Source organism: Microtus ochrogaster, chromosome 1, assembly GCF_000317375.1.
Source record: "Microtus ochrogaster isolate Prairie Vole_2 chromosome 1, MicOch1.0, whole genome shotgun sequence".
In the NCBI taxonomy this organism is placed as follows: Eukaryota; Metazoa; Chordata; class Mammalia; order Rodentia; family Cricetidae; genus Microtus; species Microtus ochrogaster.
The window spans coordinates 50,488,048-50,499,772 of NC_022009.1; the positions used below are offsets into that span (position 1 = coordinate 50,488,048).

The window sequence follows — 11,725 nt, forward strand, 5'->3', positions numbered from 1 at the left end:
GTATGCATGTACAACTGACGGCTTGCATGGCATTAGCAGATCCCCCTGGGAACTAAATCTTCAAAAGCCCCCCTCTAAAACAGCTCCAGTCTAAAACTTGTCACGGGGCCCTCATTCAGCCCTGGGAGCTGTCTGGTGTCATTGGTGCTTTCTGATATCAACCAAAGCCTGTGGGCAGTCGCTTTGGTTAGAAGTGGTGCTGTTTGAGAAACTGCCAATCAAGCTGACGAAGAGAAGGGGCGGGCCTTGACAATCTCGCGAGCCTATGCTTATCTCCGGCCTTTGTGTTTGAAAATGTCTTAGTGTGGTCCCCAGCCTCTGGAAGCCTAGGGACCCTGATGAAATCGTGAGCTTCGGGTGCTGGAGATGCAAGAGGACCGTGGAGATGGTGAGCGCTGGTGGCGAGGCTGCTCGGAGGGTTAGGTAGGAGGGACTCTGCGCTCCTAGGGGCGCCGGGCCAGGTCCCCTTGGCCTAGGGCGGAGCTGGCGGGCTGCGTGGACCTAGTGTCCTCCGGTGCCCTGGAAGGGAGGAGCTGGGCAGAAACACGGAGTTTGCTTCCAGTCCCTTCCCCTGCTGCGGCCTCTCTGTGTCTGCAGCCAGCTTCGCAGACTGCTGGAGATGGTCTGAAGGAGCATCAGAAAATCCAGTTCCGTGGCGGAGGTTCCTGCCGGAGAGCAGCTGGGCTCCAGATTCTTCCTTCTCCCAGAGTTTTCCCTTGAGCGTTCTGAATGTACCGGAAGTAGGAGCTCAGATCCAAAACCCTTTCCGCAGCCTTTGGGGTCTAGGTCTGGTAATTAAATCCTAAATCCCAAATATGTGTGTCATTCCCAAACAGTTGTATTTTATCAGACAGCTTTTGTCACTATTTTCTCCAGATAATAAATGGTACTTTATTATAGATAATAAATGGTTCTAAAGTTTTTTATGTTAGTGTATATATATATATATATATATATATATATATATATATATATATATATATATATATATATATACATAGTAATGGGTGGTGTCATACGACATTTTCATACATGCTAATGTATTGTGAACATATCCTCCATCACGTCTCTCCCGTCCCGCTCCCACTAGTCCCCTCTTCCGTAGTAGTTCTACTTTGATCTATTTTTTGGTAAACTAATGAGTTTCATTAGGGTTATTTACTGAGAGATTATTTACCGGAGCCAGGGCATTTAATTAGTGACAACACTAGTAGAGAAAATATCTCAATCCCTTATCAACTGTAACCTGCCCCCAAATCCTCTGGGAGTGGCTAGGCCTCATGGCCCCTCCCCCACAAAAGATTGACAGGTCCAATCTCGTGCAGGTCCTTCTGCGATGAATCACAGTCACTGACATTTTTGGGTGCAAGGGTCGTGTCCTGCATGTGGCAGAACTTGTGCTTGGCATTTTGTGGGATCTGTCGTTTGTTTCTTAGCAGGTCCCCTTCCAACACCTTTTTTTAAAAAAAGTTTTTTTGTAGTTGTTGTTTTTGATTTGATTTTGTGATCTCTTTCTGTCTTCTAGGCAGTCTTCTCACAGTGTTTTTGGACTGAGTTTTCCCCCTGGAGAGTTTCCATGGTGATGTGTCCATGCTCTGTGCTTTGGTTATTTCCTGCACCCGGGGCTTGGCACCGTGCGTCCATGGCTGCTTTGTGCAAGCGCATATTGACCACTGTGTCCTCTCCTTAGAAAACAGGCTGAGCTGTGGGGTGCAGTGAGGGAGCAGCTGGATGCCCTGAGCCTCGAAGACTTTGATCTAGGAGGCCCTTTTGCTGTATGCATGTCTGGGCTACTGAGGACAGTATTGGCAATGTGGTGGAGTAGTCATTTCTTCAACACTGTGGCTTTAATCCTTTTGTGATTACTTAGGTTATATGGTCATTCTGTTTCATGGTGGTTTTTTTTTTATTCTCTCATATATGGCATCTGTAGCTGCCCCTCCCTCCCCTCCTCCCCCAGATCCACTTCTCTGTTTCCCTTCGGAAAAGAGTAGGCCTCCCAGGAATATCAGCAGAACATGGCATAACAAGTTACAATAAGGCCAGACACATACCCTCATATCAAAGGCTAGATGATGCAATCCAATAGGAGGATAAGGTCCCAAAAGCAGGCAAAAGAGTCAGAGACAGCTCCTGCTCCCACCGTTAGGAGCCCCACAAGGACAGCAAGCTACATAACCATAACACATATGCAGCAGAGGACCTAGATCAAGCTCATATGAGCTCCTGATTGTCGCTCAGTCTCTGTGAGCCTCTATGAACCCTGACCAGTTGATTCTGTGGGCCATGGAACACTTTGTCTTCAAGCTGGCTTGCCTGTCACCTGTTGGCTGTGTATTGAGTCACTGGTTCCGGTGATTGGAATCCATGCCATCAGGTGGCCACTGGTGGAGGGAATGCGCTCTAAAACTTCTTCCTGGAATGAATAGCAGTCGGTACTTTTGAAAGTTGTAGGCCATGGAAAATTTGTCCATCAGTTCAAACCAGAAGATTGGCATGTGCTTAGTTCTCTTTCACCCAGAGCCTGGAGGTTCAGGATGTAGCCCAGTGGAAGCTGTTGACTTGGGTCCTTCATTACATTGAAGAAACTGATTCCAGGAAGAACTGGTAGACCTGGAGTCAGTACTGTGTAGCCAGCTTGAGGAGAGGGCCTGGGGAGTGGGAAGATCACACTCAGTCTTCCAGAAGCCTGTTATTGAGGGAGACAGGAAATCTTAGAACTCAAGCATGCCTGGTCTACATGTGAGACTAAATCTCAAAGCAGCGAAGACCTCGCCCAGTCGGTAGTGAGGTGAGCGACCCAGTAGACTCCGGTAGCTGAGAAAGCGGTAGCAGGTGGGCTCATTCAGATGTCTGACACTAGCGCTTGCCTTACCTCAGGTGTCTAGTCACTGGAGATGCCCTTCCTTCACGTCAGCCCTGAAAGCGTCTTTCAAAACCTACATATTTGTTGCATTTCTTTTCCTTGGCAGATGAGCAAAAGTGAGATTAGCCGAGATGGGGCACCATGAGCACAGTAAAACAAGGGTTCCAGTGGACCTCGCGTTAGAAACGGTGAATCCATTGAGTCTACTTATAGGACCATGAATTGCAAAGCTGCTGTATGACTGAGAAGTCTTAGCCCAGAAAGTGTGTCCAAAACAGAAAAGCTGCTTCATGGAATCCCATTTTAACTTTTCCGTTCCTATATATTCTAGCTTCTTCCGTGGTCTTGTGCAACTCGGAGGCAAGAGAATGAGGTAGGTGGAATCCTAAAATCGAGTCCTGTGACTCTCCCAGCTCATTCTGTCTCTTAGGGCGTTTGAACAGCCACATTGCCATTGTCATAGACCTAGTGATCACTGTGTTGCTTACTCTTGTCATGCCTGCCTGGCCACCATTGACTTAGTCTTCATTATCTGTGTCCTGCACTATGATAGTGGAAGAGATTGTTTTATACCATGAGGGAAAGCTACAAATACCCTCCCCTCTTGCCTTTACCGCTCATGTGGATTTTCCATAAGACACTTGGATTGCTGGAGCCATGGGCTTTCTCAGCAGCAGCTCTCTGAGACTTTGGTGTTAGCTTCCTGACTTGTACTGCTGCATTCAGGGTTCTTGAATTCTTCCATCAGCTTCAGAGTCACAGTCAGTTCTACTTACTGTTCACTCTGTGGCCTGGGGTTGAGCCCCTGACAGTAGCAGTAGAGAACTTGCCATCAAGGGGAGACAGACATGGGTAAAGCAGAATGTAGACTTTCCCCCTACATTTATAAGTCCAGAGGACTCCCTTTCTGGAATACATCTGTCTTTGTTGAGATAGGGGTTGTAGCTGTCAATTCTGTCTGCAAACTCTATGTGTGTGGTGTATCTGAGGCATGTTCTGATCTAGGCCTACATCTTAGTCTATGAAGAACTGAAGAAACACTAATAAAAATGTCTATTTGCTTGAGAATTTACCATGTGGGGATGGCCTTGATAAGCATTGTAGGATCCAGCTTAATAAACTAGAAGCTTCTTGGGAAATCCCTGCTTCTTCCAATGAGCCTCCACAAATTGAGCCACCTCTCCCTATTCATGAGAGTGGTTTGTCAGAAATATGGATGGACACATAGAATGATAAATTTACAAAATAAGCTAATCTTATTAGCTGCATCTACCAGGCAGTCTCATATTCCTTAATAGCTCCCACTAGCAATTACAGGGTCTTTTATAATATGCATTACTAGTATAATTGTATGTATGTAGATAGATTCTTTTATAATATGTTACTAGTGTAATTGTATATATGCAGATAGTTTTTTTATAATATGAATTACTAGTATAATTATAGATAGATAGATGGTAGATAGATAGATAGATAGATAGATAGATAGATAGATAGATAGATATGCTAAGTAGGTAGGTAGATAGATTACATAATAGTTACAGAAGGGTTAAAAATCAGTGTTCAGAGGAACCTTACTGCAGCCAGAGACAAAAAGCTGATACATATTAAAAGGCCATGAAGATAGTAGCAGCAATGGGATACAGGCAGGAAACAATTCATGCTGATTTTTGTAGGAGAGAAGGAATTCTCAGAGATCTCTAGTAAGTCTGGTATACTTTATCACAGAAAGGAATTTCTCATTGAGCCAGTATGAAGCAAGCTTAGAATGTATTAGGAAGGGGGTTTCACATAGATCAGAGTGTGAAGTGAATAGAAACGGGTTCTCAGAAGTGGGAAGATACAGCCTTGTATGGAGGTAGAATTCTTTACCATCTCCAATAATCACTGTCCACTACACAATTACAAGATTTCAGCACGTTCTGAACTTGCATCTCAGAGGGTTGCTGAAGAGAAGATCTTGGGCTAGTTCCTGATGTACAGTGGATGACATTGTAATTTATGAAGCAGAACCCTTAGGTTTGAGGATTGCCTGAATAGCTCAAATGTTTTTAAGTGAATAAAAGTTCATAGTCTTGTGAAGTTCTCAGAAGACTCCTGGAAGGTCTCAGGCCCTATTTGGAGGTTGGCTGTATTTAGGTCTTCAGCATTGTTCATTGCTGTTTCCATGTTGTATTTGAAGTGTTCGTATATAAAAGGAATTGTTTCTTTATGGAAGCAGCTTTCATAGGAAATTTTATTTTGTTGGAATTTGTGGCTTTTATCTGAGTGGAGACATCAAGCAAACACCATGAGAGGCTCCTTTGGCTTTCCTTGCTCCCTCAATTTCCTCTTCTTTTCAGCTTGATATTAGTGAACCCCATAGTGGAGCTGCTGGAGAAACCAAAGAACCCTGCTATGGAAACATGGCTCCTTGCTAAGATACAGGATTATGCATGAGAGCGAGACTGACTTGCGTGGTCTTGTCATGGAGTAGGGACCATAGAGAACACACCTGTTAATTCCCGTGACACCTACACTGAGTAGTCCTGGTGGCATTACCACCCCATTGTTAGTTGTCTTTTTGATGGGTTCCAGGTGAGGGTGTATTATGCAGGTTGATCTGGATTTCTGCATTAGTTCTTGGGCCTGGTTTTTCTGATATACTATTACTGTGTTCATAGAGCAGTATAATTTATAATCTACCTTGTTAAATTTATAGTTGATAACCTGGGCTCATAGGAGCTCACAGAGTCTGAACTACATCCAGGGAGCCTGCATGGGACCAACCTAGACAATCTACATATGTGTGACACTTGCATTGTTTGACCTACTTGCGAGACTCCTCGTGGGAGCAGGGGCTGTTCCTAATACTTTAGCTGACTTTTGGGAACCTATTTCTCATACTGGGTTGCCTTGCCCAGTCTTAACACAAGGGGAGGTGCTTAGTCCTACCGAAACTTAATATGTATGTTTTATTGATATACTTGGGGGGCCTGCCCCTTTCTGAACAGAAATGGAGGAAGAGTGAATTGGGGATGTGGGCAAAGGGGAGGTAGGGGAAGGGAATGGGAGGAAAAGAAGGAGCAGAAACTGGTCGGAATGTAAAATAAATAAATTTAATATGAACAGTTATCAGTCTTTGCTTCATGGTTGGTGTACAGATGAGCTGCAGAGTCATTTTGCTTTGGTGTTTTCACTCAAAGTGGAGCTACTCAGGACAAGACACAACTTGGGAGCCTTTATTCTACACATTATGTAGTGCTTAGAGCAGCTTGATGCGCATGCCTTGCCTCTAGACTGCAGGAACCTCGCCTCCTAAAGTAGCAGGTCTTTACCCAGGGGGATTTCCATTCTCGTGGACCAACCCACCTCCTGATTGTACACATGTACATTGTTATAACCATGCCGTCACTGGATAGTCAATACAGGGAGGCTTCTGGTTCTCCTCCTCTTCTCAGTCCTCTCCTTCCCTTCCCATCTGTTAAATTTTTATTTGTTTGTTTTTGTTCCAGAGTTGGCGAGGAGTTCTTTGCAGAGTGTCTGATGGAAATAAGATCCATCATCCCTCTATTCATTGTTCTTACATTCTCTTTCAGTGATAGTTCTGAGTTTCTGAAAGGCAGTGAAGGTGATTAGATCTCCATGAGTTTGCTCATTTATTTCTCGGCTTATTTTGCATTGTATTTTGGGGTCTTTTAAGAGGGTTCATGATTAATGTGGTAAGCATAAATGAATAAATTTCAGCCTCTGAGAACTATAATTTCAGAAATAAAATTAGACATTTTAATGTATGTGGATAAAAATATGGCCTTAGTGCCCTGTACTTTCAGTGGCCATGGCCTCTATTTCTGACGCCGTGACTAAAGGCATAATTACACAGGTGTGCATGAAGCCAGAGTTCATGCTGAATTCTCACTGCATGTTTTAAACCAAGCCTTGGCTGGTCTCATGTACAGAAGAGTGGGGGTTTCGCCACCTTCCTTGAACTAAACATGTCGTTTTCCAGTTGTATTTGGTTTTACTTCTGAAAGAAACTGGCTAAGAAGGTTTAAGATGTGTCGTCGTTTTTAACACATTGTCATCTACACAGTTCATGCTACAGAGCTGCTTAATCAATTTGTGGGATACATTACTGTAGCTTACCAGGAAAGATTCAGCATGTCTGACTGGTGGCTGGCTGCACATTACCACAAAACCATCTCACTGTTTAACTAAGCAGTGAACCTTTTGTACTGAGCCACATTCATATCTGACCTAGCACAAAATATGGCCCACGGATTGCACATTTTCCTTACCTAGAAAGGATATGGTCACAAGCTCAGCAGTGGTGGCCCACACCTTTAATCCCAGCCCTTCGGAGGCCAGAGGCAGGTGGATCTCTGTGAGTTTGAGGCCAGCCTGGTCTACAGAGCGAGTTCCAGGATAGGCTCCAAAGCTACAGAGAAACCTTTCATGAAAAACCAAAAAAAAAAAAGAAGAAAAAATAGTATAGTAAAGGTCCTACTTGCTTCATAAATAAAATATGTGTACAGGTCTTTACCTTCAGTTTTATCGGCTTACCTGGTAACACAGACTGTTTGGAATTATATTTAAGACAAGCTTACGTTTTGGTGTCATTCTTGGTTTTGTTCCCAAACCCCAATGCTTCTTAATTTTATCCTACACATCGGGTGGAATAGCATTTGTCCTCTTTTGTAGATAGTCTTTCAGAACATTTAAATTAAATAATGAATTTATCAGGAGACTTTATTTGTGCTTGCTCCTTGTAAATAATTATCTTTGTATTTTTTTTTTTGCTGTGGTAAAACACCATGACAAAAGCGGCCTGTGGAGAAAAAGGATTTATTTCAGGTTATAGTAGGACAGGAGCTGAGGCAGGAGGAAGCTGTAAGTGGGAACTGAAGCAGAAGCCTTGGAGGAGTGCCGCTTACTGGCTTGCTCCCCTTGCTTGCTCAGTTTGCTGTCATTATAACTCTGAACTCCCAGCTCCGAAGTGCTAACTCTGCACAGTGGGCCGAGCCTTTCCGCATCAATCGAGAACATACTTCCACGGATTTGCCTACAGACCAGTAAAATGAAAGCATTTTCTCAGCCGAAGTTAAACCTTTCAGATAATCTAGCTGGTGTCAGCCAGCACAGCCTTCCTTCATCCCACGTGAATACATACCGCTTTATTCATAGGTAGTGGTGCTGGTGTCCCTGTGTTCTTTCATCTTCCCTAAAACTTTTCTGTCACTTTCTCCTGTTAATTTGTTTGCATGACAACTGATTTTATCTTTTGTTAAAAAATACTACCTCCAACCCGGGACATTTAGAGAGACATGGGAAGTAGGAGAGAGAGTCTTCGAAAGATTCACAGGACGTGCCAGTTTAGATTGAGGAAGGAGAGAGAGAGGAGGTCACTGGTCACTTCTTTGCCACTTCTCTGAGCAATCAATTTGCCCCCCCAAAAAACTACTTCGTCCATATATTAATCGCCTTCTTTTGCACCCACTACATATCTTTTCTCTAAGGTTATGTTTTATATTTCTTTTGTACAATTTCATGGACTTTCAGTTCAGTTAACCGTTCTCTTCCTCCTGGCTTTCAGTTTTCTTAGATAAAAATCTTACAACACAGGAAAGTGCATTCATTTTACAGCTATATCCTCAGAACCCTATTTCATCATCCTGGGAACCAAGGCTCCGTTTCAGAGTCTTTCCCTGGTTCACAGAAATTGTGAAGATGCTGTTCTTCCGGATGCTTTCTTTGTGAACTGTTAATGAAGCAGGCTCCCTGCGTGCCCTCATTTCTTCTTTTGAATATTATTGCCAAGCAACTCTACTTTTCCATGAATTTAATAATTGTTCCTTTTGAGTGGTGGGATGTTTTTTGTTTTATGGGTTAAAGTAAGTAGGCATTAAGAGATAATTTGGCATTAGATTTCACTATACCACCGTCAACCTCACTGTACATCACTGATACCTGGCTTCCTCCTTTCTAACGTAGCTGGACCTGGCCTGGGCATTCCCCCTCCCCTGAGATACTGAGTGTGTAATTTCCTGTGTACATTTGTGACCCGGTGTTCAAAAGGAAGATGCTTGGAGAGTCGCTGACCCGAAGGGTAAAAGATGACCGTGCCAGACACTAGGAACCTAATTCTGCCAAAATGCAAAGGTCCTCTTATAATGAGTAATGCTGGTGTGGAAGGTCTGAAAACTTGTCGTAATGGTGCCATTCAGCCAGGGATTTGATCCCATTTCCTGTCATCAGACTGATAGGAGTGGGGTCTGCAGATTAATCCAACCCTAACATCAGAGGCAGGACTACCCAGTCAAACAGAGAGGATTCTCTGTTAGCTTCGCAGGACTCTTGTCTCTCTCAGTCTGCTGGAGCGTGAACAGTGTCCAGATTCCCAGAGACGACATGTAGTGACGTGAAGCTTGTGGGACCAAGCTAATGTGGCGCGACAGTGAAAGGAGCCGGTCATTGCATAGTCATCTCCAGTTAGGGGATCTGAGTGTTGCAGGTGGAGCTTGGCCCTAGCACCCTCTGTAATGTGTTGGGGGGCTGCAGCAGTTGCTGATATGTCTGATGTGGTAGGTCGAATGGTGATGTGCCCCCACGGGCTCACGTGTTTACATGCTTAGTTCTACTTAATGGACATGGTGCTTCCAACATTGATATTTGTTTTGTTTAGGGCTTCTTTCAACCTGTTGGATGCTTTCAGCAAAAGATCACAACACACCTATGCACACAAAAATTATTATGGATCAAGGACGTGAGAAATACATAATATAAACAATGTATTGAGCTTGGACATAAAAGCTGATAAAGTGAAATAGAAGGCCTGGAAAGGCTGGTTACCTTGTTTTCATAAAGGCAGGGTAGACTTAAATGGGTAGCAAGTTGAACTTACACTCCTAAGTCATCATTATACTCCTAAGTCATCATTTCTCAAGGCATATTACTGACTTGCTTGCAAGAAAGTTTAGTCTCTTTGAAGGTAAGATATATTTTCTGGAAAAATATTTCAGTACAATTGGGCACAACTGGGTCTCCCCAGATTGTGTGATTTCCACAGGAAATGTCATCAAGGGAGAATCCATAGGTGTTGATTCTCGCCAACCTGTGCAGATCTGTCTGCGAGACCTGGAATCTGATCTGAGGACCTGAAAGAAGCCGGGAGGGAGTGTGGGACAGGACATGACTGTGGTCTAACGCTGTAGACAGCCTTACTTCAGTTTCGGTGTGCTCTTCTGCATGAATGTAACAAACCAGTGATCCAAGGAAGGTCATTTGGGTTCAGAAAAACATATAAATAATGATGAGTAAGCACATAGTGAATAGTGACAGAGCAACCCTTTCCAGAACTTTCTCAGGACAGACTCATTTAAACAATGCTTAGCACTTACTATAGATTTTATCTGGGAAAGCACAAAAGCCAGGCAGAAGGCCCCACCAAGATTCAGGGTACAATGACCAGGTAGGTTCTATAGCTATGTTCTGACAGCCAACAAAATTAGTCTTAAACGTGAATATAAATGTTTGTCACAGAAGGCATGAAATCACGTCCAAGAACAGTCCAGGGAACAAAATGCACCTGAGGTAAAGGCCCTCTGCTCTACCTTTCTTCCTGGAGCCTCTCACAGCTCCCCAAGGTATTATTCTCCATGGGCCATTCTTCTGACCAACCCTCCTCCATATATGGCATATGGGGTTTCTGTGGGTGGTGTTTAGGTTCTAGCTGACTTGAAGCTTTAATTTCAACACAAGGATGACCCCTTTGGGGTCTTTGAAATTAATGTAAGCAAAAAAAAAAAAAAAAAAAGTCAAATCTAGGAGGAATCTGTTCCCCCAGCCCATCTTTATCAGCTGACAAACTAAAGCCCTACGTGTCCTTTCCAACTCTTCGTTTATTATTGTATCAGGAGTAGAATATAAGAAAGTATTTATAAATCCAAAGTAGAAGAGAAACGAAGATATTTTTGGCTTTAGTGCTTACTAATTTATTCTCTTTCTATCATGATTTTGCTAAACTTCTTGGGGGAAAGAATTTCAGATGTAATTGAGTCTTAGCAGTAGCTACGATATCAAGAATAGAGAAGCTCTTTTATTTCAGATTCATCAGGTGAGTAAGGTAGAGGGATCGTTGCATCACAGACCTTCACAAAAGCATTCTCGGAAGATTTGTGATGGTCACTGCTTTGCTGTTCTCTGTACTTGGTGATTTTTTTATACTAAATTTTATGAGAGTTAACTTTGCAAATCCTATTCATTTACACATATGATGCATTGTTTATTGAATTATTTATCTGTTTTCCCATTACAAAGAATGTTATGTTCTCTAAAAAGGATAGAATAACATTATTTTCATTTTGAGATATGAAATTTAAGTGCTTCAAAAGTTTGTTTATTGTGATTAACACTGAGTGTTTTGAATAGTTTGTTGCAACACTGAATATTCTGTCATTTAAAGCTGTGGACATACTTAGAAAGCAGAAGGCTGAGGTTCAGAACTTAAAGCTAAAGATTTCCAGGGAAGAAAGACAGATTCCTAGGGGAATGTGTCTCCGGTTAGGGACTGTGGAGCCCTGCATTCAGAACTCGCAAACCTTTGCTTCTCCACCTTTCTTACTTCTGCTTAGTGTCGTTCTGGTTGTTATTTTAAGCTACTCACTTTTCTCCTAAGTATAGAACATGTTTTGAAATATTAAATAGACATGGTGCAGTAAGTTTTAATTTTATTCCACCTCAATATCACATATACACACTTTATCACTCTTTATTTTTAGCAAAAGAAACAGCAGTAAGTGAAAAAATTTAAATTAACGCATGTAATACAAAACAATAAATAACTAAAAAGCTGTAACTTTTATTGTGGCTTTACATCCTTAA

At 42.7% G+C, this 11,725-nt stretch overlaps 1 protein-coding gene across 3 annotated transcripts in view; it reads left to right on the forward strand.

The window, feature by feature from the left end:
• Positions 1-226: 226 nt before the first annotated feature.
• LOC102002789 (zinc finger protein 383-like) overlaps positions 227-11,725 on the forward strand; it is a 20,363-nt gene continuing 8,864 nt past the window's right edge. For 2 of the 3 annotated variants that reach the window (XM_026781625.1, XM_013347091.1), the window contains exon 1: positions 227-388. In XM_026781625.1, coding sequence (XP_026637426.1) covers positions 386-388 — 3 coding nt within the window. In that variant the 5' untranslated portion in view covers positions 227-385. Of the gene's footprint in view, positions 389-2,972; positions 3,240-11,725 lie in introns of all 3 variants that reach the window. The other variant, XM_026781632.1, reaches the window with a different exon arrangement.